At 41.5% G+C, this 26,034-nt stretch overlaps 1 protein-coding gene across 5 annotated transcripts in view; it reads left to right on the forward strand.

The window, feature by feature from the left end:
• Positions 1–391: 391 nt before the first annotated feature.
• The window catches only part of negr1 (neuronal growth regulator 1), a 234,287-nt gene continuing 208,644 nt past the window's right edge, over positions 392–26,034 (forward strand). The window contains exon 1 of one of the 5 annotated variants that reach the window (XM_055018587.1): positions 392–1,036. In XM_055018587.1, coding sequence (XP_054874562.1) covers positions 867–1,036 — 170 coding nt within the window. In that variant the 5' untranslated portion in view covers positions 392–866. The remainder of the gene's footprint in view (positions 1,037–26,034) is intronic. The other 4 variants (XM_055018590.1, XM_055018592.1, XM_055018597.1 and 1 more) reach the window with 4 other exon arrangements.

The following is a 26,034-nucleotide window of genomic DNA, read 5'->3' on the forward strand; positions in this document are numbered from 1 at the left end:
TTAATGTTTTTTAGTAAATATTAAACTCTTTTTAATGTTTTTTGGACAGCTCTTCTGGTCTAACATGAGACAACATGAGTGTTTATGGTTCTTTCTATTTATTAATAGTAGTATTTTTGGGGAGATGCTGCCTCTGGTAAAGGCTATTGTCTTCTATTTGCTGTATTGTGGTGGCATCAGTCTAAATGTGTGTCGTTGCCATGGTTACAGGCGGTAAATGTTATGTAGGTTAAGTCAGAGGCTTAAAGCAGCACAAAGAGGAACTTTCTGCAGCTTAATGAGAAAAGAAGAATCCCTCTCAGCTCTGGCTCTGTCTGCAGGGATGATAGAAACACAGATCTGTGTGTTTTTGTGTTTATTTCTGTAGGACTGAGCGCATTTCCAGCAGTTCCCGGGACTTCTCCTCCTCCATCTCCTCCTCCATCTCCTCCTCCTTCTCCTGCTAAACGTTCATTTCCTTAAACAGAGGAGCTGCTCCGGTCGATGCCTTTAATTGCTCCCGGGTTCCGTCGATACCTGCCGGTTTCTCCGCTCCATCACGAGCCACTGGGATACGGGTTGCCCGGGAAACGGCCGCATGGCAACAGGATCAGAGCCTGGGGGTTGTCTGCTTCTAGCTCTGCTCCCATTTTGCATCGCGTTTCCTCACTAGATGGTGTGAGAGCCACTGGAGAGACGCTCCGCTCCGCTCCGCATCCAGCCAGAGAACCACCGGGGAACCGGACGGAGGCGCGTTTCTCCTCCTCCTCCTCCTCCTTCTCCTCCTCCTCCTTCACGGGCTGAGAAAAGTGCGCACACGAAGCGCGTCCACCGGGCCGACCCCCTCTATCAGCACACCGGAGGAGAAGCGACGGAACGCCGCTGTGATGGACATAATGACGGCGGTGCAGGACGCGTGTGTCTCCGGTCAGTGGCTCACGGCGGTCCTCCTCAGCCTGTGCTGCCTCCTGCCGTCCTGCCTGCCCGGACAGACCGTACCGGACTACTCCTCGGTGGAGAGCGTGGTGAGCAGACAGGGCGACACGGCTCTGCTCAGGTACGGTCCTCCGCTTCCTCCGCCGGTCGGTAGATAGATCTGCTAAAGATAGATGGATAAGTAGATGGGTAGATCTGTGTTAGATAGATGACTAGATGGGTAGATCTGTCTGTTGTTGTTCGGAAACACAAAGGGCGCTTTTCCCTCCATCTGCTCGGCCTGACCGGGAAACTTTACCAGCTACTTTCCCTCCGTGCTGCTCGGTTACCGGCACCGGGAGCCGCTGTTCGGGCTGCTGTGAGGCTGTTGGTGAAGTTTTGCTGCTTATGTAACGCAGGAGGTCCCTGAACGCAGCGTTTTAACGCATCGGAGAAAAGCTGTGATGTCGCAGTTTGAAAAGCAGCTGAACGGAGAGTGTGGTCCGAGTCTCCCCCATTATCCTCCCCCATCCTCCTCCCCCATCAGCTGCACAGGTATCTGCCCGTTAGGGAGAGCTAGATAACCGTGGGTGTGGTTCTGGTTCTGGTTCTGGTTCTGGTTCAGATGAAGCTGCAGGATTCTGGAGGGAAACTCAGCTTTTAGTTTTTCTGCCATAAACCTCAAGAAACATGATTATTTCCTCTAGAAACATCTTTATTTTTAATATCAGCACGTTGTGTAACCTACACAAGAACTATCCCGAACTAAAAAAAGACCCCCCAGCAAACAGAAACCTTCAGGGAACCTTACTGGAACGTCAAAGAAACCTTCAGGGAACGTTCCTGTTTGTTTTTTGGACTCTGCTTGGACAAAATGCGACTTTCTTGTGAAATTCAGCAAAAACTGCTGTCAGGGAATGTTCCCTGAAGGTTCCCCAAAGGTTTTTCTTCGTTCAAGGAACCTTTAGGCAGCCTTCAGGGAACGTTTCCTCACAGCAAGTTTTTGTAGAATTTTGATACAAAGTTTGTTGTAAACATTCAGGGAACCTTCTGGAAATATTCCCTTAAGGCTAGTTTTTGCAGACTTTAATAACAAAGTTGCACTTTTTGTAAACACAATAAAATGCAACTTTCTGGTAAAAGTCTACAGAAAACAGGAAACCTTTAGGGAACCTTCAAGGAACCTTCAGGGAACGTCCCTGTTTCTGTTTTCTGGACTCTGCGTGGGTAAAATGTGACTTTCTTGTAAAATTCGTCAAAAATTAGTTGTCAGGGAACATTCACTAAAGGTTCCCTGAAGGTTTTTGAGTTCTTGACCGTGTTTACAACAAAATGCAACTTTCTAGCAAAATTCTGCAAAAACTAGCTGTTAGGGAACGTTCCCTGAAGGTTGCCTAAAGGTTCCTTGAACGTTTCTGTTTTCTGGACTGTTTTTACAATAAAATACAATTTGCTTGTAAAAGTCTACAGAAAACAGTAAAACCTTCAGGGAACAATGAGGGAATGTTTCTGTTTTATGGACTCTGCTTGGACAAAATGCAACTTTCTTGTAAAACCGACAAAAACTAGTCATCAGGGAACATTCCCTGAAGGTTCCTTAAAGGTTTTTGAGTTTTTGACTGTGTGTAAAACAAACTACGAGTTTATTGTAAAACTCTCCAGAAAAGAAAAAACCTTTAGGGAATGTTCCCTGAAGGTTTCTGGGGGTTTCTGTGTTCTTGGCTGTGTTAGCACAAAAGGCAACTTTCTTGTAAATTTCTACACCATCAAGTCTACAAGGAACATTTGTTGAATGCTCCAGGAAGGTTCCCTGGTTTGCTTCAAGGTTCCTTGAAGGTTTCTGTGTTCTTACTTGTGTTTACGACAAAATGAGACTTTCTTGTTAAAACTACAAAAATGTAAAACTGGACCCTTCAGGAAACTCTCCAGAAAAGAGGAAACCTTTAGGAAAGGTTCCCTAGAGGTTTCTGTCTTCTGGAATTTCTTGTAAGTCTCAAAAACTAACCTTCAGGGAACGTTCCCTGAACAAGTACTTTCTTGTAAAGCTTGACAAAAACAAAGGGACGTTAGGGAACTTTACTTTAAGGTTCCCTGAAGGTTCCCTAAAGGTTTCTGTCTTCTGGAGTTTCTTGTGAATCTTTGCAAAAACTAACCCTCGGGCAACGTTCCTTGAATGCTTCCTGAAGCTTTTTGCTTTCAAGGAAGCATTGTGTTTCCAACAATGCAAGTTAATTGTAAAATCTGAGAAAAACTAACCTTCAGGGAATGTTCCCTGAACAAGATGCTGTGATTTTCTTGTCAAACTTGAAAAAAACAAAGGGATGTTAGGGAACATTACTTTAAGGTTCCCTGAAGATTCCCTGAAGGTTTCTGTTTTCTGGACTGTATTTTTAACAAACTGTGACTTTCTTGTAAAACTCTCCCAAAACAAACCTTCAGGGAATGTTTCCTAAAGGCTTTTGTTTTGTGTATTGCGTTTCCTGAAGGTTCTCTGACAGTTTGTTGTAAATGCAGTCCAAAGACGTAAACTACAACTTTTCCAAAAACAAAAAAATAGAAACCAGCTATCAGGCAATGTTCTTTCTAGGACAGTTTTCAGCTAACTGCCACTTTCTTGAAAACCTCTATAAGAACTATCAGGGAACGTTCCCTGAAGGTTTCTGTTTGCTGGGTTTAGAATCTAAATAAATCCAACTACAGCCTTGTTTTTATGAAGCTAAATGTTAAATCTCTAGCATTACTACCAAAATCAGCAGCCAGTAGAGATGTTTAGCTGAAACTAGCAAAGAATTCAAGCAAGTCAGCTAGCTAGCTAATGCTACAGCAAGCTCATGTTATTAGCTTAACCTAAAGTGTAGCAGCTAGCATTTCACACACATAATTATAGATTTTCAACAGCTGGTTAGCCGTTATGCTACAGTATTAGCTGATGCTAAACCTAATTTATCACAATGATTCCATTCATATTTTCCCTCTAAAGTTCTGATCCTACGTCTTTACATGTCAGAGTTATTTTTTTGTGCAAACAAATGGATTTCCCTTCATGTGACTCTCATGTAGACAGTAAAAATAGTTTGAATATGTTTATATATATTCTTTAAAACACACACAGAGGTAGATTTTGAATCGTCAACCTGCAGCTGATGGTTATTTCCATCATGGAGTCATCTGTTGATTGTTTTCCTCTTTAATTTTTGGTTGATTAGTGTGTAAAATGGTGAAAAATGTTGGTTAGAGGTTTCCAAAGTCTAAGATGTTGTTGTTTTACCGTCCAAGAAAGTTAAGATGCTAAGAAGCTGAAATCAGTGAATTTAGTTGTTTTTTTCTATAAAAACCACTCAAACTGATGAATTGATTGTCAGAATAGCTGGTGATTGATCTGATAGCTGACAGCTAATGGATTATTTGTTGCATCTCCCACTAGGTAGGGCTAGGGTGTTTATTTCTGGCTCTGCAGCGGTCGTATGGAGCTTTGTGGTGCTGGTTTCATGGCTGAAGATGTTAGTCGTGTTGGAGAATCAATTTTTGGTCCTTTCTGGAGCTGGAATGATTGTTTTTATAATCAGATCTTCCTTCTCAGTATTTCTCATTTTGTTGTGGATCCTGCATGTCAAAAAGCACCTTATTTCACATGAAAGTACAGAAAAAAGATTGATTAGTTATGGAAAATGAGGAAATGCAAGTTTTGTTTTTGTAGCAGCAGAAGAAGTTGCATCCTGAAGTGTTTGAGTGAATTAGCCTTCAGACAAAGTTTAAACACTGAGATCATTTAGTTCTCTGTGATCGCTGAAGTGTTTCTGTTTCATCCTAATAAGAAAATCACAGAACACACAGAAAACACTGAGAGTCTTTGGATGTGTGTGATAAGATCTTGTTGTGCTGATATCAAATATCCGCTGTGCAGCTGAGAGGAGGCTGAGGGTCGCTGCCCCATTTCAGTATGAATCCTGTTGACTCGGAGACGCTGCCGTCGACTTGAATACTGAGCAGCCTGCCGTCCAAACTCAGCTTTTAGTCGCTGATGTCTCGCGCCTGATTGCGGCTTCAGGTCGTCGGTTTTATTCGCGATGAGGAGGGTCAAGCTGCTCATCACCGTGGCAACGACGGAGGGTAGCTCACTTTTTATGGTGGTGCCGGAGGGCCGTCCCTTCACCTCCAACTGTCTTTTTAGCGTCTGATTCCCTGGTGTCAGGCCGGGCTGTGATCAGCCTTATTGGACCAGAGATTATCCCGCCGCTACATCGGCTCAATAAACAAGTCGGCAGCACTCAGTCTGCAGCAGCAAAGGTCACCACCCCAGTAAATACCATCTGGAAGCCCAGAGAATGGATCGTGGAAATATTTTAGATGCTTTGGTTGCAGTTAATTAGCGCTCGGTGTAAATGCTCACTGGTTCGGTTGGTGTTGAACTCTGCTGGGCTTTTGCCCCACAGGCCAAAAGATTTACACAAAATAAGATCCTAGTTTCACTGGTGCACTTAATGATTATTATATAAAGAGTTTTTACTGTAATTATCAGATGTCTGGACTCCTGTTCCTTCACTCAGCTGGTTCTTTCTGTGGTTCTTCTAGAGATGTGGACACAGTTGAGATTAATTTTTTTCTGCAAACTCTCAAAAGCCAAGAGCTAAAGTGAATAATGCAAACTGTGATTGGACTTTTTTTAAACTTTGCACTCTTGTAAATCTTCTAAACTCTAAAACTGAGTCCTTCTGTTCTTCTGTTAACATTTATTCAGCAGCTGTCTGGTAGCTTTAATGTACACCTGAAGGTAAACTGAGGAAAATGATTCCATGCCAGTGATCCTGCAGTAAATACATCCCAGAATAATCCATAGAATTCATTCTGGTTTCATAGACCAGACCGTTGAGTTGCTTCCAAACATACCTGTTGACCCAGCAGAGATCCTGAACATCCTAATCTCTGCTTCCATCTGATTCCTGAAGGCTGTCGTCAGCAGATCCTCCATGAAGCCTCCTCTGTCCTCGCTGGTCATTATCTCAAACCAAACAAAGCATGAATCATCTCTTTTAGGGCCGATGGCAGCAGCTGGCTGTCGTGTTGTTGAGGCTCTCCGACTGGTAGAGGGTAATTTCACCCTGAAACTGATCGCCGGCTAGAAATGTTCTCAAACACGACAAACCCAGAAGCACACATTTAGTCAGCAGCTCTGGATTATGGAGGCTCCCAGAGGTCTGCTGTCTTCGTTAATTTCCACCTCCTCGACTCTTAGCGGCGCATGTCGGACGTCTGGTCACATCAATTAGACCAGAGGAGTCAGAATCATCTTAGTCCAGCTTCCACATCCAGGACCGGACCAGTAAAATCAGTAAAACCACAGCATAATAACCTCTAAATAACCACAACTCCTAATGCTTCCTTTGTTTTAGTGCAAAAATGTTCACATTTAAGGAATTATCTTTTAACTAAACATCATCAACAACCTGAAATTTCTGAAGAAAAATAAATTTGGTTTCATCAACATTCAGCCTCAGTTCATCCTTTCCACATTACAACTTCCAGATCACAGAGTGTCTACACAGGTACACAACATTTAGTCATCTGGAACTGAACCATAGAGGATTTACTGGAGGATCAAAACCACAAAATCAGACAAAAAAAGACAAAAAAAACAACAAAAATAAGACAAAATATTATAAAAACGAGACACAGAATGACAAAAAACAAGACAAATGATATAAAACAAAACAAAAAGACAAAAAAATTAGACAAAAAAGTTACAAAGCGACAAAAAATAGACAAACTACAAAAATGAGACCAAAAATTACACAAAATTACATAAAGGAGACAAAAAAATTACAAAAGCGAGAAAGAAAATGACAAAAGTCAGACAAAAAAAGAGTGAGCAACAGTGAGCAATCTAGTATTTTACTTTATGATCAAAACAACTTGTCATGGTCTAGAAATTATTTTAAATTTATAGTTTTACTAATTTACAATCTGCAGTTAATGTCTTCTCTGGAATTTCTTACACTTTGAGGACCAGATTGGACCCTCTGGAGGATCAGTTTTGGCCCGTGGGCCACATGTTTGACACCCCTGATCTAGATGGTTTGATCTTCCTGGAGATAAGGACAGGGTTGGGGTTAGAGGAATGTTCTTCTTGTGCCTTGTTGCCTTTTTAATCTCCTCGTTTGCATTTAAGACTAGCACCTGCAGCAGGAACCTCGTTTAGAGCAGCAGGACGTTCTTCTTTCTTTCTGCATCCTTCGTTCTTTCTGCATCCGTCTGCAGGTTTGCTGTGGTTTGGATGCAGCTGAATAAACTCGACTCTCCCAGTAAATGACTCATCTGCTGTGAATTTGAGGACAGTTTCACAGCGCTGTCAGGAAACAGTGTCGATGGCAGCCTCTTCCACATGGATAAGCAGCTGTAATCAACAGCAAAGAGCTCAATCTGTAACTATAGGTTCCTGCCATACGTTCTTTAACTGAATCTGTGTTTTTATCTGCCGTTCTGCATTTATCTAAGAAATATGTATGATGCTGAGACTAAAGACACGACGGTTTATGCTGTAAAAGCTCTATTTTACATCCAGCAAAAGGCAGAAAACAGCAGCGGGACAAATAAAGGGCAGAATAAGACAATGATCCCGGCTTATTCTTGTTATTTAGTTTGACAGCCGGCGCCCACCGGCCTCAGACTCTGTAATGGTGCTAAATTGACCTGTCACCAGTTTAAAGTCTGGTATTGGTATAAATCTGGAATCATTGCCTTGTGTCAACAGAGCAGTTGATGAAAATCTCTTCTGTCTGAACATGATTGTACTGGAGCTGTGTTTTCCAGCCTTGTGCAGGACAAAGGAACGCTGCCATGCATCATTCTCCTCCACTGTGTCATTATTATGGCTCTGAAAGGTCTCGACATTTACCATTTGACCAGAGACTAGATGTCGTTTCAACCAGATGCTGCTAAGACGGAGGAATATTAAGAGACTGTTCAAACTCCACAGGACACCATTTAAAGGAGGGATTGTTGATGATCCTGACCGCCGCTGCTCCTCTTTTCTGCTCTTCAGCACTTTTTTAATTAGGCCACAACCACTGGAGTTAGAAAGCGGAAGCAGCTCGGTGGGCGAAGCGTCAGTTAACTGCCTCATATCAGCAGTTTACCTCCGATGACACATCTGGAGACACACCTGAGTCTGTCGCTGTTAATTAACCGCCCAAATCCTCGCCTGTTTGCTGCATCGCATGTTTAACGTCAGCACAATCCTCCCGATCAGCCCTGATGCTTGTCCTGATCTCAGGATCGAGTGTTCGGCCTCGTTTGTTTGGATGGAGAGCGACGGACGCGTAGAGAAGAAGCTGTTTTATCCCAAAAAGTCTGAATCTCCTGTTGCCCTGAAGGGACCTGGCTGCTCTAAAGTATTCATCAGATTCATTACTCCGCCATCCATCTAGAACAGATGTGCTCCTGCGTGGATGGAAACCAGTCGCCAAGGTGACATGCAGGGGGTTAAGGCTTTCACAGCACCTGCCTCCTCCAAGACCTGCAGTTAACCTCCTCCACTCCAAGCACTCGAACCACTCGAGTCTGACTTGTTTTAGTCGTTCAGCGGTTGGCTGGATCAGGTTAATCTCTGCTGGATGGAACTACATTTCTACACAACTAAACTGAATTCTCCAGTATCTGTGAAGGGAAATGCGGCTTAAATATGAAATAAATCAATGTTCTCACCTGTGATGTTGTAGAAAAGACGTCCAGGTTGACGTTTGGTCACCAGACTGTCACTAAAAAACAGGGTTTTCATCCAGTGATGGCCGAGGGAATGTCAGTTTCAGAACTCCGCTTGGTTTTCTGTTGTTGTTGTTTTCTTCCTGGGTCGGTTTGGGAACCAACACTGCTTGATTAGGTTCAGTAAAATATCCTGTTAGAAGCTTGTTTAGGCAGCAAAATGTATCAGTTCGGGTTAAAATACGGCCGTTTTGCTCCGTTTTTGAAGCTTCTCCTCCACTTCCTGTTACCAGGGAAACAAGGCCTGCCCCATTTAACATAAAACAACAACAATAATTATTTATTTATCTGTTTGCCATCTGTGGAAAACAGACTTAAAAAATGCTTCATCAAAAGACCAATAATGAAAACAAATTCAAACAGTTATATAGGTCAAGTCATTTTTAAAACAACAGCTGTTGTGTCAAAGTGTTTTCCAGTAAAAAAAAAAGATGATCATTAGTGTTAAAGGGACCTAAACAGTATAAATACTGGAGTTCAGACCCTATAATTTCATTTATGGTGTCATTTTACCAGAATAGTTTACATTTTAGGGATTAAAACCTACTAAAAATATCTAAAACTATGTGTATAGAGAAAGATGATTGGTTGGTTGAGAGTAAACTAAATGGGAAAGACGTTCTTTAGAAGCAAACAAACGTAACACAAACAAAGCATGACTGAGAATTCACTTTAGTCTCATAAGAACATGATTTTGTGGAGTCTTGGTTGGAAAATAAAGCCGTCTTCAATCTGCTTACTACCTTAGCAGTATCTACTGATTAGGCCAGAATGTAGCCTGTAGGATTCAGTGTGTAAAAAATACCCAAATGTGGTTCTGGTTTGGAAGAAAGTCCCTCGGCATGGACCGGATTAGTCCACCTCACCTTCCCCGTCCCACAATGCAACACTAGAATGTCTGGAACACCAACTAGTAGTTCCATGACAACGTTATGTGAGTATACATACTTCTACCACCAGAGGAGTTATTAGACGGCTTCTGTTGTAAACTGTGTTGTATGTCCACAGAAAACATGAGGTCATTTTATTTCAACTATAGAGCTGCTAAATAAAGGGGAAAGTGTTGACAGTACGACCCAACAAGGACCAGAATCTGATGTTACGTTACGCCTCCAAAGCATCACAAAGACGAGTCGAAGAGCCAAAACTCACGTTTATAATAAAGTTTTGAGACTAAACACAGATGACTCTGGTAACTTCTGGTTGACTAACAGGCAGATAAATGTTCATCTTTGGGAAAATCATCCGCGTTTTTAACTTCTCTTGGGTTTTTAAAGCATAAATAGATGCTACACGTCAGCCGTGTTTTTTACTTCTAGTTTCCCAAACCAGAAACCGACTAAACTTGCAAAATAAGATGATTTACCATTTCCATTCTGCACGTTGTGTCTGTCAGCAGTTTGCAGTTGGTGGTTTTGTGTCTAAAACAAGCATTTTTTAGTATCGAGGCTGTTTGTAGTAAACAAACCTCCGAAAGTGATACTCACTCAGTGATGAGAAACATGCTTACCTGTTTTCTGTCAATGTAGAAAGACGCTTTTTTAGAAAAATCAAGTGCTTTTTGAAGATTTCGATTTGGCCCCAGCTCCTCAGTCAGAGTCTATTTAAAACTGGATCTGGTGTTAGAAGTAAAGCAACCCACTTATTTCTGGCTCCTACGAGGCAGATTCCAGGACGCTGCCAGAGCTTTTCACATGCCGCCATTCATCACCTCATGCTGTAGCTATGTAGCAGGGGGTGCTAACATGCATTAAAAAGCCAAATTTACACACTACAAACAATTTCCAAATGGATTACATTCATGGCTGTCATTTGTCAGCCAAGTCAAATCATTGTACTTTCTAAAAATTAAGCATTTCTATTTCTAATATATTTCAATTAGCACTAAAGTGATTGAGTGCCCTGGTGAATTAAAGCCTAAATGGAAATGCATTCTCAAGGTAAATCCTTTGAGGGAAATAGATGCTATGCTAGGTTTTAAAGCGTCTTTCTAATACTCGTATAATCACCACAATTATGGGGGATAGGGAAAATGATTTGGGGTGGAAAATGGAGCTTTTACCCATCTCCAGCTCTGAGCGTCCACGTAATTGCAATAATTCTACAGGAGCTTCTCAGAGGAGTGTTTCTGTGTTGTGAGGAGCTATAAGCCTCAAAATTAAACTTGACAGACAGAGAGCGGCGAGGCAATAACAGGTTATCTAACGGGCAATTCTAAAGAGAACTTACTGCAAACTGAATTCAGAAGAAGTTCCTCCTGTGTGGAGACTTCTGTCTTTACTAATGTCACTGTAGGGTTTAAAGTATTTAATATTTATTATAAACAAATATTAAATACTTTAAACTCCGTCCACCTGTTATTTACTCGTGCATTTATTCCACCAGTGGGAGTACCTTAAACCAAACTCTGAGAAGTGACTTTAGTCTCATAAGAACGTGATTTTGTGGAGTCTTGGTGGGAAAATAAAGCCGTCTTCAATCTGCTTACTACCTTAGCAGTATCTACTGATTAGGCCAGAATGTAGCCTGTAGGATTCAGTGTGTAAAAAATACCCAAATGTGGTTCTGGTTTGGAAGAAAGTCCCTCGGCATGGACCGGATTAGTCCACCTCACCTTCCCCGTCCCACAATGCAACACTAGAATGTCCTGAACACCAACTAGTAGTTCCATGACAACGTTACGCAAGTATAGATAGTTCTACCACCAGAGGAGGTATTGGACGGCTTCTGTTGTAAACTGTGTTGTATGTCCACAGAAGACGTGAGATCATTTTATTTTAATTATAGAGCTGCTAAATAAAGGGGAAAGTGTCGACAATACGACCCAACAAGGACCAGAGTCTGATGTTACATTATGCCTCCAAAGCATCAGAAAGACGAGTCGAAAAGCCAAAACTCACGTTTGCATCCATTCATTCCTCCAAATGCTGCAACTTCTTCCAGGCTGCTTAAGCTCTGATTGTGGGCTGGATCAGAAAAGATGCCATTTTCTGAGTATGTTCTCCCAGATATCTGGAGGTTTTCATATGCAGGAGATTAAGCTGCTCTGTCTGACAGCTCTTGCGGGGTAAATTTGTTTTATTCGGCTCTTTGTAGGGTGCCGTGCAACCGTTCCTGCTCTGAATCAAATGCCAACACTCGCAGCTTTCATCACACAGAGAAATGATTCCTCAGAGCCCCTTCAATTAAAATCCTTAATCAATCAGTTAGTATCTCCATGTGTTCTGCCGTAATTAGTTTTGCTGCACTGACAACATTGCATAATCTCATCGTGGGTTGTATGGCAGGGCCTCTGGTGTCAGCAGGTTGTTCTCTAAACCTGCTGACGGTGGAGTCTGAAGCCTGACTGATGGAGAAGCAGTGAAAAGGATTTCAGTTTGAGGGCTGGAGCACTTTGCTGAGTGTAAAAACATCTCAACCTTCTGTGAGCTCCTGGTAAATTCCTGCATTTCTTAGCAGCAGCAGTAGGTGAAAATCACAGAATTCTGCTGCGTTCAGCCCAAGTTCTCCCCATTTATCTCACCTGTAGAGATGCTCTCCAGGTTTACCTCACCTGTAGGATGTTCTCCAGGTTTATCTCACCTGTAGAGATGCTCTCCAGGTTTACCTCACCTGTAGGATGTTCTCCAGGTTTATCTCACCTGTAGAGATGCTCTCCAGGTTTACCTCACCTGTAGGATGTTCTCCAGGTTTACCTCACCTGTAGGATGTTCTCCAGGTTCATCTCACCTGTAGGGAAGTTCTCCAGGTTTACCTCACCTGTAGGGAAGTTCTCCAGGTTTACCTCACCTGTAGGATGTTCTCCAGGTTTATCTCACCTGTAGGGAAGTTCTCCAGGTTTACCTCACCTGTAGGATGTTCTCCAGGTTTATCTCTCCTGTAGGATGTTCTCCAGGTTTATCTCACCTGTAGGATGTTCTCCAGGTTTATCTCACCTGTAGGATGTTCTCCAGGTTTATCTCACCTGTAGGATGTTCTCCAGGTTTATCTCACCTGTAGGGAAGTTCTCCAGGTTTACCTCACCTGTAGGATGTTCTCCAGGTTTATCTCACCTGTAGGATGTTCTCCAGGTTTACCTCACCTGTAGGATGTTCTCCAGGTTTATCTCACCTGTAGGATGTTCTCCAGGTTTACCTCACCTGTAGGATGTTCTCCAGGTTTATCTCACCTGTAGGATGTTCTCCAGGTTTATCTCACCTGTAGGGAAGTTCTCCAGGTTTATCTCTCCTGTAGGATGTTCTCCAGGTTTACCTCACCTGTAGGATGTTCTCCAGGTTTATCTCACCTGTAGGGATGCTCTCCAGGTTTACCTCACCTGTAGGATGTTCTGATCAAGGTGGGTAAAGGTGGATTTTTTTAGCTAATGAAAACCTCAGCCTGATTTAAAGGTAGATATACATTAAAATCATAGAATAAAACAGTAGTAGTAATGTGGCTAATGTTAGCTTTGATGGTAGTAGTAGTAATGTGGCTAACGTTAGCTTTGATGGTAGTAGTAGTAATGTGGCTAACATTAGCGTTGATGGTAGTAGTGGTAATGTGGCTAATACTAGCTTTGATGGTAGTAGTGGTAATGTGGCTAATGTTAGCTTTGATGGTAATCATAGTATTGTGGCTAATGTTAGCTGTGATGGTAGCAGCAGTAATGTGACCAGTGTTAGCTTTGATAGTAGCAGTAGTAATGTGGCTAATGTTAGCTTTGATGGTAGCAGTAGTAATGTGGCTAATGTTAGCTGTGATGGTAGCAGTAGCAGGTAGATTCAGTAACAGCCTTCCAGTGGTCCTTAAAGTTCAGGCCTGAGTCGAAGCTGACGCCGAGCTTTCTGGTTTGATTTGGGGCTTTTAGTGACATCTGTGATTTTTGACCTTCCATTTTTGGGTCCAAATACGATCACTGGAGTCCAATCCATCTTCTTCATTTGGTTTGATTGGAAGTTGATAAACTAGCCTAAAGGTGCGGTACTGCCACCTACTGGACTGGAGTACAGAAGAAGAAGAGCGCAGTTTGTGGCTAGTCACAGCTAAAATGTCTGTAGTGTGGAAAACAGAAGCAATCTAGCAGCCATGTGAGTAGTTCTAGAGGTGGAGGTACCAGAGCTACGTTCAGTAACAGCGGTTTGATACGACGTTATGAAGGAAACTCTCAGGGAACTCAGGTAAAAGCTGCACCAACACACACTGGAAAAGATGTCAAATGAAAGAGAAATGCCCTTGATACAGCGATAAAGCTAACAGATCATAGAGAGAGTACCAGGATTCATTGCCATGGTAGAGAATACAGGTTTTTATGGTGTTTTGGAGCTTGTAGAGCCACAGTAAACTCTCCACACGGCATTTCATGCTGGAGATGCACATTTTTAACACTTTTCCTAACCGATAGTTGGCAGCCTTATCAATCCGTAATCTACTGATATCACAGAAACCTTTCTGTCCTGATATTGCTTTGAATCAGTCACTAGATCTCAGTTACTGTTTTAGTTCATCTTACCAGCAGGTGAGAAGTCTCTGTCATGGTGCTCATTATTAGGTGTACTTCACTGTGAGCAGTTATTAGGCCACTGGGATATTGGAAAATTGTTCTAAAAGAGCCCAGATTGTTAGAGGTCATTAATCGTAACAGAAGTCTCTGTCATGGTGCCTGTTGCTGCTAAACTGCCACAATGCGCTCTGCTTTAACATGACCTGCCCGTATACAAGACAAATCGATCGCTGTGGACAGCTAAGTTAGCCTGTTCGATGTTTCACTGGGATGTAGAACACTGTTAGGAAGATCCTAGTTTGTCAGAGGTCATTAATCATAACAGAATTCTCTGTCATGTGGTGCCTGTTGCTAGCTAAACTCTCATAATGCTCTGATAATAATAAGCCTGATTCACACAAGCATCATAAAGGTAGAGCACAATCTGCGGCAGGACAATGAGAATGTAAATTAATAAGCCTATAACTGTCTTCATTTTTAACCACTAATCTCTTAATTCAAAAGTAAATAGGCCACTGAAATGTTCGAACACTTTTCTAGAAGGTCCCAGATTGTTGGAGGTCATTAATCCTAACAGAAGTCTCTATCATGGTGCCCATTGCTGCTATACTCCCTGCTCTCTGCTGACCACCCCTCAGGTCCTACAGCTCCTCTACATGTTCTGACCTGCATGTTTCTCTGAATATTGGTTCATTAAATAAATTATTGATCAATAACAGTTGCTCATTAACGTCCCTATTTCAGACGAAGCTTTCTGGAGCTTTTCCATGAGCTTCTTCACCACCTGAGGAACACGAAGGTACATTCACAGCTATTCAGCATATGCATTTAATTGTTTTTTCATTAAGTTAATTGCAGTAGAAGTGTGCGTTATCTGGGAAAATGGAATCAGATAGGGACTGGGTATCAGCAGTTATTCAATATTAAATGATTCTGATCTGATCGGGGCAGAAACACTTGATGGGAACATCCTTAGTCGCCAGGATAATCTGTTTCTCCTGTATTAGACCTATTTATAATGAGTGGAAGTGAGATTGAATCATCACCAGGGGAGATGTTCCCTCAGGATAGCGTCTGATGACATTATCTCCAGTCCTGATCTGTGTTTGCCAGGCCGGGTGGAGGCTGCAGGGAGCTCAGGTAAACATCAGGCTGAACCTGCGGGAATAATAAGTCAGAAGTGTTGACACGTGGATCTCATAGTGATGCCCTTCAGTGAATTAAAACAATCCAGAGGGATTCCAGCCCCTTGTAGAGGGTATCTGCTCGTCCTTTAATGAAATTCAGCAGTGGCCTTATATCTTGGGCTCACAGACGCTTCTATCGGGGAGAAATATGAATTTATTCCAGGAGAGAACCATTCCGGAAACTGTGAAGCTCGAATTTAAGTTGGATTTTTCAGCATTTGTGGCATTCAAGAAATGTCCTCATCTCATATTATTCCTGATTCCTAATGAGACGTCTTTATTAGTGTGTTTTTTTTAACTCTCTGTCCAGGAAATTCTGCGTAATAAAACAGTCATATTGACTGTAATTTCTGTTGCTCATGACGGCTGTTCCCCCACCGGCAGCTGGAACTTCTTATTGTCATGTTTGGTTTTATGTTGGCATGGCCAGAGAATTTTAATTGGAGTCGCAGCGAGCAGGTTCTGCTTTTTGTTTTCTGCATAATGAGTGTGTGGATTTCAGACTGCTGTAAGTGTAATTGGAGAGAGTGCATTGGTAATTATTAGTAAATGGAGGAAGAGTCTCTGGAACGCTGCTGGCTTTTGTTTCCGGAGGGTCAGGAGTTAAAGCAGCACCGGTGTCATGTTGAGATTAGTAAAAACAATTTGTGATTCATTAATACGGTGCACAGTAAACGTAGCCTCATATTCCATCCTCTGCTGCTGCTGACGACACGTCGAAGCGTTTTCTGCTGCAGAGCTTTAGTTTCTGGTTGGTGAGAGGCAGCCAGGACAAATTCACTGCTTCAGACAGGATTCATGACAGAGCATCAACTCTTTCTGCAGATGCCACCAATGGTTTGTTCCTGGAGACTAATCCAATTAAAGAGAACACAATCTGGAGTTACTCAAGTAGAATTTAAAACAGTCGCCCTGTACTTGACTTATTCCAGGAGTCCAACGGTTAGAGAACGCTTTCTGTAGAAACCCTCGTTGTGTGGTTGTAGTTTCAGCATCAGAAGGTTGTTTCAGCTCTTTGTTCAGTTAGACCAGAGGAGTCAGAATCATCTTAGTCCAGGTTCCACATCCAGGACCGGACCAGTAAAATCACAGCATAATAACCTCTAAATAACCACAACTCTTAATGTTTCCTTTGCTTTAGTGCAAAAATGTTCACACTTAAGGCATTATCTTTTTACTAAACATCAACAACCTGAAATTTCTGAAGAAAAATAAATTCAGTTTCATCAACATTCAGCCTCAGTTCATCATTTCCACATTACAACTTCCAGATCACAGAGTGTCTACAAAGGAACACAACATTTAGTCATCTGGAACTGAACCATAGAGGATTTACTGGAGGATCAACACCACAACAGAACAATGAACAATCTAGTATTTTACTTTATGATCAAGGCAAATTGTCATGGTCTAGAAATTATTTCAAATTTATAGTTTTACTAATTTACAATCTGCAGTTAATGTCTTCTCTGGAATTTTTACACTTTGAGGACCGGATTGGACCCTCTGGAGGACCACTTTTGGACCCTCTGGAGGGACGGTTTGGTTTGGACCCTGTGGAGGGCCGGTTTTGGCCAGCGAGCCTCATGTTGGACACCCCTGCTGTAGCAGATCCAGAGAAAGCAAAGACAGATGATTTAATTAGAAAAACTGTGACATTAATCGGTTGTCGGCTCCATCTGCGCTAACGCTAAATAGCATCAGCTGATCCCTGCCACTCGTTAGGATTCTAATTTTAGACTCTCTTCATTTCCTCCAGTCTTCTCTTTGTCTCTTCGTTTCCTCCAGTCTTTTCTTTGTGTCTTTGTTTCGTCCAGTCTTCTCTGTCTTTGTCTTTGTCTCTCTGTCCGACTGGCTCTGGTCACTTCCTCTTTTCTCTTTGTTTTCTGGCTGCAGCGTCTCTAAAGGTGATGAGGTGTTAATGGATGAGCTGCAGTCTGTGCTGTTTGGTTAGAGATGTTCTCTTCACTGTTTAATCAATAATTAATTATCAAATTATCAATTATGCCATTCCAGGACGAGGCTGGAGGCTTTCAGACAACCTCATTACCCATCAGCGTGTCAGTGGAGGCTCAAAAAGCAAACGGCCGTCTCTGCTTTTCCTTTTAGTTTATTTTAATAAAACGTCAGGAATCCAAAACTTCGAGGAAAACTGCATCCGACTGAACACTCCAAGAAAGAACATTTATAGCTGAGTGTCAGTAAAATCCCAGATATCTCATTGTTCTGTAGTTGTTTTGTGTCTCGTTTTTCTAATATTTTGTCTTGTTTTTGTTGTTTTTTGTCTTTTTTTGTCTGACTTGCCGCTTGTCTTGTGTTTTTGTGATTTTGTGTTTCCTTTTAGACTCGCTTGTGTTGTTTGTCTATTTTTGGCTCCTTTTTGTTTTGTTTCTTGTCGGTTGTCTCATTTTTTGTAGTTTTGTTTCTCATTTTTGTAGTTTTGTGTCTCGTTTTTGTAACATTTTGTCTTTTTTGTTATCTTTTGTCTTTTGTGTCTGACTTTTGTCGTTTGTTTCTCGCTTTTGTTGTTTTGTGTTTTCTTTTTGTCACACTTGTGTTTTTGTGTTTTTTTTGTTGCTTTGTGACTTTTTTGTGTGTTTTTTGTTGCTTTGTGACTTTTTTGTGTAATTTTTTGTCTCTATTCTGTTTAGTCTTGTGGTAATCTGTTGATCAGACTCCAGGATGTATGAAGAGTTAATAATGTGTTGAAGTTTACCCAAAATGCAGGTGAAGCAGTTTTTTCATGCCAGTCTTTGTGTGGTGTTGGTCGTATAATGTCCTTAAAATCAGGATTTAGCTGCATTTACATCTGCCACAGTTCACCCAGAGTATAAATATAAACTCACTACACAACAATCATCATTACTTGGGTTTGCATCACATCTAAAAATAAATCAGTGTAAATACACACTAGAATGACAGCGTTTAACATGTGGCTCTTTCATACTGATCCTCTGCAGTATTTGTGCTCTAATATGAATGGGGATTGTGCTTTTCCTTGAGTGCAGCGTATTTATTTATGAATGTTAGTGAAAGCAGATCCAGTCTTCAGCCCAGTTTCTTAACGACATAACGAGCTGCAGCGCTTCTCAAACCCGCAGAGCCTGATCTTGGCATCACTAAAAGCCACGGCAGAAGCTTCACAGCATTTCTCTCGGTACTCGTTTTAAACATATCAGAGTTACATGCCAGAGCTTATGAAAAAACACAGAATTAACCTTCTTCTCTGCGTTTTACCCAGCTAGCGTCATGAAAAGGGGATTACGGCTCCCAGCTAATTAGCATCCGGCTTTAGGAGCTGCTTCTGCATTTGTATTTGTAGATAATTCAGCACATGTAGCTCCACACCTCTGTCATGTTGGATTGAACACGCCAGTTGTTGGATTGAACACGCTGCACCGTTTCATCTTACTGTACTTCCTCATGAGCCACAATAGAAGCTCCCTGAGGCATGCAATCAGTTCCCAGCCTCTGCAGCTCCACTCTGCAATCTCTAAAGCAGCCTGTTGTCCTCTGGAAGTGTGTGGGCCTCGTCTTTCTGCTGCAAACCTCCATCCAGGCGTCGTCTTTGATTCCAGCACAACGCCCCACTGCCTTCCTCTCTGCTGACTGTCACTTTCATTTCAGAACATTCACCCGTCTTTTTTGGCGGTGCGGCTGCTAATGGCTCGTGTTTTCAAACCCCAGAGGATAGTCCTGTCATCTTTGTTTTCTCGGTCTCCTCAGGGCATCCAGCTCCTCTAAAGGAGGACTTCTGTTTACGAGGTCCGTCATTACAGGAGAAGCTTCATGTGAACAGGTCTGAGCTGGATGACTCTGAAGGGAACATCTCAGATCTTTATTACGTCTCTGATGCTGCTGCTGGTCCACAGACAGCAGAGGTTGAAGCTGCTGCAGATCAGGGCTACCACCGTGGCTGGTTTTTCCATCAGATATGTTAACATTTAAAACCCTGAGATGACTCCAGTTCTCTACAGCGATGCTCCTGTGGGTTAGGGTTAGGGTCTGTTTCTACATACTGCCGGTGCTTTGCATTACAAGGTGCTTTAGAAAACAGAAAAATAAAAGGTTTACAGAGAAGAGGTCTGCTGAGATGTTCACTTCAACCTGATTAGACTTTTATGATGAAGTTCATCTCTGTGGATATCCAGGTTAATATTATTATTATATAAATTATTATTAATATTAGTAATAATATTAGAGAAAGAAACCCAGACACTCCCCTTTAGAGTGAAAGAACCCAATCAGTAGAGTCTGTTCCAGTGTTCGTACTCTCAGGGATGTTGTGATTGATCACAAATATCACAATCAGGGTCGATCAAAGAATTTTTAAACTGATCTGATTCTTTATGTCTACCATCACACAGGTAAAGGTAGACAACTGTTTGTTGTAGGACACTAAGGATGCACATTTTCAATATATTTCTAAATAACTGGCAGCATTTTCAATCAATAATCTATTAACGGACAAAAGGACACTACAGAACATCTGTACTGTTGTACCTGTATATCTATAGTAGAAGAACCCGGTTTATCAGAGGTCATTAACCACCTCATGAGTTTCTGTCATGGCGCCCGTTGCTGCTAAATTCCCACAATACAGGTCAGGGGACAACTGGCAATGCTTTTAATCACTAATCACTCTTTCATATGGACAGAGGAACGCTGGTCTAGAAGATTCCAGTTAGTCAGACGTCATTAACCACCTCATGAGTCTCTGTCATGGTGCCCGTTGCTGCTAAACTCCTGCAATGCTCTGATAATAATACGCCTGATTCATACACCTGTCACAAAGGTAGACAACAATCTGTAGTAGGACAATAGGACCATAAATTTTGAGCAATTTTCTGAATAACCAGCATAATTTCCAATCAATAAACTATTAGTTAACAGCACAAACTGAGCACATTGGGTAAGCTATACAGATACGCTAGAAGATTCAAGCTGGTTGTAGGTCATTAACCGCCTCATGAGTCTCTGTCATGGTACCCGTTGCTGCTAAACTCCCACAATGCTCTCTGCTTTACCTGTAGTCTGAGTGACGCCTCCTCTGGTCTCTACAGGATTAAACAGGAAGAGGCTCCCCCTGGTGGAACAGCCAGGAACTACAGCCAATCTACATTTACTGACATCATGGAGAGAAAACAGGTTTTCTACAGTTTTTTAGAGCTTTTGGAGCCACAGTAAACCTGTTCTGACTCACCAGATGCTGACTGCTAGTACAATCCTCCTATTGGCCACTCCTGTCAGCTGACTTTCACCGTTTGTTTTCTGAAACTTCCAGCAGCAGCATTAACGCTAAAACATTCAGGTTTCAGTTGCAGTTGGACAGTTTTCTGTTGGTTTATCCACTTTAATGATGAAGCTCGCCTCCCTGCAGATGTTCCATTAACACAACTCAAACACCTTATCCTTTGTTTCTTTACTTTGTTTTTCCTGAAGCAGAATGATGCTGAGCTTCAGGGAATAGCTCTTTTTTCTGATGCATTGATCAGATCTATTCACTGGACTGATTTTAATAACTGTACCTGAAGAATTTTATTGAGGAAAACACATCATATCTGAATCCACGAAACATTAAATTTAAAGATTTGGATTGAGGGCAAAGAGAAATTCTTACCATACTACATAATATTCCAGAAAAAAGATTTCGTATCTCGAAATACACAGAATGACATAAAGAAACCAGGAAGTGCTGCCGATTGGATTTTACAATTTTCAGGTTAGCGTGCAGAAATCTCCTGCATCTTTCTGGGATTTTACTGTTAGCATCGCAGCGTACCATATTTTACTGTTAGCATCATGGCGCAGGATATTTTACTGTTAGCATCGCAGCACTTGATATTTTACTGTTAGCATCATGGCGCAGGATATTTTACTGTTAGCATCGCAGCACTTGATATTTTAATGTTAGCATCACAGCACACCATATTTTTCTGTTAGCATCGCAGTGAACCATATTTTACTGTTAGCATCATAGCGCACCATATTTTGCTGTTAGCACTGTAGCACACAATATTTTACTGTTAGCATCGTAGCACACCGTATTTTACTGTTAGCATCACAGCACACCATATTTTACTGTTAGCATCACATCACACCATATTTTACTGTTAGCATCATAGCGCACCATATTTTGCTGTTAGCGTCGCATCACACCATATTTTACTGTTAGCATCACAGCACACCATATTTTACTGTTAGCATCACAGCGCACCGTATTTTACTGTTAGCATCGCAGCGCACTGTATTTTACTGTTAGCATCACAGGGCAACATATTTTACTGTTAGCATCACAGTGCACCATATTTTACTGTTAGCATCACAGTGCACCATATTTTACTGTTAGCATCACAGTGCACCATATTTTACTATTAGCATCGTAGCGCACCGTATTTTGCTGTTAGTATCACAGTGCACCATATTTTACTGTTAACATCGTAACACACCATATTTTACTGTTAGCACTGTAGCACACCATATTTTGCTGTTAGCATTGTAGCGCACCATATTTTACTGTTAGTATCACAGCACACCATATTTTACTGTTAGCATTGTAGCACATCGTATTTTACTGTTAGCATCACAGCGCACCATATTTTGTTAGCATCGTAGCACACCATATGTTACTGTTAGTGTCGTAACGCACCGTATTTTACTGTTAGCATCACAGCACACCATAATTTACTGTTAGCATCGTAGCATACCATATTTTACTGTTAGCATCATAGCGCACCATATTTTACTGTTAGCATCTCAGCGCACCATAATTTACTGTTAGCATCATAGCATACCACATTTTACTATTAGCATCATAGCGCACCATATTTTACTGTTAGCATCACAGTGCACCATATTTTACTATTAGCATCGTAGCGCACCATATTTTACTGTTAGCATCACAGTGCACCATATTTTACTGTTAGCATCACAGCACACTGTATTTTACCATCATGCTTCTTTTTGGTTCAACATGAACACATTCACAGCTGGGAAGTAGGAATATGTCTATAAACTACAATCTGTTTAAGGTTGTTATTTTTGTACTTCCGTACAAAACTTTGCAGAATTAATACTTCTATGTCAGTATTTATAATCATAAAGAAATAATTCATAAATATATGTATTAATGTTATTTTGACAATCTGAACTATTAATTTAGCATATTTTTGATTTATTTTTGTATTTTTCTGCTGATATGCCATAAATCTTTGCTGTACCGGTCGTGATAGTCTGAGTTTCAGGCTAGCATCCAGGTGAAGTCGTGTTCATGAAACTGAACGTATCTAATCAGGACAGTTTTACTGTGGAGGTAAAGATCTGGAAAACAGCTGAAGTCTAATCGAGGCGTCTGGCTGAGAGTAAATCTGAGAAACAAGAGGATAAAAGCTCAACCTTTCAGAGCATCGCTGTTTGATTTGACTGAGGACTTTCCTGTGCTGAAGGAATATTTCAGATCGTTGTGAAGGAGAAACTCCAGAATCAGAAATGTTTACCTCGCTGCTAATGGCGGAACATGACAGGAATACTGACAGAGAATCTAAAGGTCTGAGACGAGGTGATGCCAGAACTTCAGAGGGATTCTCACTAAGAGCTGCTGCTTTTATCGTTTCACTTTTACACAAAGATTACACCAGAATATTAGTTAGATGAGGCGATGAAAAATCAGAGAAAACAGATAAAAACTGAACTAATTAATGCCATACGAGGACTGAAATCTGGAATATTCAGACATGTAGCAGTAAAACTAAGGGTCTGTACAGAAAAGAGGCTCTCTGAGAAGTGAAATTATATTATTGAGTCAACGGAGAACAGCAGAACTTTGAGGAGAGGAGAAAATAAAACATCTCTGCTCTGTAATTTGACAGCAAGCTGCTTTGAAATATGCATTATTTTTTATTTATTACGACATAGTTCTTCTAGGAGACTGAATTATGCAGAAGACAGAGTTAAAAAATAAATCTAATAATTATACGAAGACTGTGGAAAATGCAGAAATATACAAAAACAGTAGATCTGGAGAGAAGCGATATCCTTCCATCCTCCAGCAGAGGAAGCTTCCTCTACCTGTCGACAGGTGAGTTAATTAACTGCTGTGGCCTGGATCAGACAGACGAGAATGTGAGAGTCTGATGACACATAAATGAGGGGAATTTAATGCAGCTGTGCAAACTTTTACCTTCATACTGTGAATATTTTCTGTTCATTTTCCTCTTCTTAATTTGCTTTTATTATGAAATTATTCGGCCACAGAGTGAGTTCTGGGATCTAAAGCTGGTAAAATATGAGGATGACGTGTTCCGATCCTCCGTCCTTCACACCTGATGACAGAATCAGAACTTTACTGTTATCCTAACTGAACGTTTCACTGTTTCACTGCATCCTGGGGAAACTCAAACCTTCTCAACTAAATTATCAGCACATTTCTGCACATTGCAAACATTTTTTTTAACTTCTATTGTCATTATAATAAATAAATAATAAATTGGTGCTTTTGCTTCTTATTGGTTTTATTTATTGACTTTGGTCACTCAGACTTTCTATCTAGGGGCTGCACAGTGGTGTAGTGGTTAGAACTTTGGCCCCGCAGTGAGAAGATCCCTGGTTTGTGTCCCGGCCTTCCTGGGATCTTTCTGCATGGAGTCTCCATGTTCTCCTGTACATGTGTGAGTTTTCTCCAGGTTCTCCAGCTTCCTCCCACAGTCAGTCCAGAAACATACTGAGGTTAATTGGTGATTCTAAATTGCCCGTAGTATGAAAGTGAGTGTGATTGTTTGTTCCTATATGTAGCCTTCCGACAGACTGTTACCTGTCCAGGTGTCCCCTGCCTTCACCCGAGTCAGCTGGGATAGACTCCACCCCCCATGACCCTGATGAGGATTAAGCGGTGTATAGATGATGGATGGACTTTCTATCTTCTGTTCTTCACTGTCAGGACTATGCTTTTATTGTGGTAGTCCTGGTAACAAGAGACACAAAATGACCACACAAACATACAAAAACACTGTTAAAGTTTACCCAGAATGCACTCCATATCATCACACTCCCACTTCTGGTCTTCACTGTCAGGACTGTGCTTTTATTGTGGTAGTCCTGGTCAGAGGAGACACTAAACAACCACAAAAACACTCTTAAATTTAAGCAAAACAGTAAAACTGCAGCAGTTTAATGTGTATGACTTAGAGTCCTAGAAACAATCATTGGTTCCCTGGATGGTTTCTGATCATTTACCAGAGACAACTTTAAAAATCACTTCTAGGTCAATTTTAAGGGTGTTTCTGTGTCTGTTAGTGACCATTTTCTGTCTCTTTGTGGTTGTTTAGTGTCTCCTCTGACCAGGACTACCACAATGAAAGCATAGTCCTGACAGTGAAGCACAGATGTAGGAGTGTAATGATGTGGAGCTGGAGAAAATTTTAAAAAATGAATGCTGGGTAAACTTTCAAGGGTGGTTTTGTGTCTATTTGTGGTTGTTTTGTGTCTCTTCTGACACTTTCTAGCCTTCTGTGTTAAAATTGTTGTTTTTTTTGGAGGATGTGAACACAAAATGGAAAGAATCTGAATTTCAGCATGTCAAATGTCAAAAACTTGGATATTAACGCACCACAATGTCAAAAAAAGAAGAATAATGCAGCAAAATGTAAAAAAACCCCTAAATGTCACGGTCAAAAACGTCACCAACCCAACCTCACCAGTAAAAACCTTCTAAACTGAGAGCAGGATGTTTTATTTTAGGACGGAGCAGCGAGCCGAGCTGCTATCAGAGCTCTGTTTGTTTGTCCTGACTTCATTACGGCGACTTCCATAACCTGCGATGTGCATGAAGCCGTTACGAAGATGGATATTAACTGACACACTGTAGATGAAGCGCCTCGCTCAAGGACACATCAGCAGTTTGAACCGGACCTGGGATGCTTAATCCATTTAGGGCTGCAGCAGAGCAAACAGAAGGCTGCCGTCCTTTAGAGCTGTTTGCTGAACATGTTCACATCATGAATTCATCCACGGTGTCCTGTAAAGCAGCGCCGGACAATTACCAGCCTGGAAACCATATGGCTGAGAGACATCTAATAACGGCTGCATGTTCTCTGGGTTCCACTGAAGGACAAAGGTTCAGCTTTACTGATCACAGAGTATTATGTAAAAATGTCCTGGATAAACATACAGGATGGGCCTCCAAATCAGATTACGATATCGAAACACTCCATAGAACCGTTACTGTCGCTTCTCTCAGCAAACCCAGCAAACTGTTGTTTTCTTTAGTTTTTAAATCCTGTTCTGGTTCATTTTCTCCTTCACCCTCTTCCTCTCCTTGTTATTCTTCTCCTTTCATGTGCTGCTTTTATCCGATGTAATTGTTAATGTTTAAGTGTCTCCGGGCCCCGAGACTGAATAATTAGGACCTGTCACTTCCTCTGTGGCGAGTAAACCACGGCCAGCAGAAAATCACAAGAATGGAGGAGGAGATAAAGATAGAATGTAGAGGAACCTCTGGATGTGATGGATGAGGAGGTGAAGATAAAATGTAGAGGAACCTTTGAATTCGCTCTCTGGCTGCTTCAGAGAACGAACTCAGAACTTCAGGACGGCTCTCCTGGTTGATTAGCTGCTTCTAACAGCATTTATGGAAGCTTATAGCGTGAATTATTCTTATTCCATGTTTAATCTCTACAAAGGAACGCTCATATGAATTATTCATGCTGCTGTGTACAGTAT

Source organism: Amphiprion ocellaris, chromosome 2 (assembly GCF_022539595.1).
Source record: "Amphiprion ocellaris isolate individual 3 ecotype Okinawa chromosome 2, ASM2253959v1, whole genome shotgun sequence".
Lineage (NCBI taxonomy): Eukaryota > Metazoa > Chordata > Actinopteri > Pomacentridae > Amphiprion > Amphiprion ocellaris.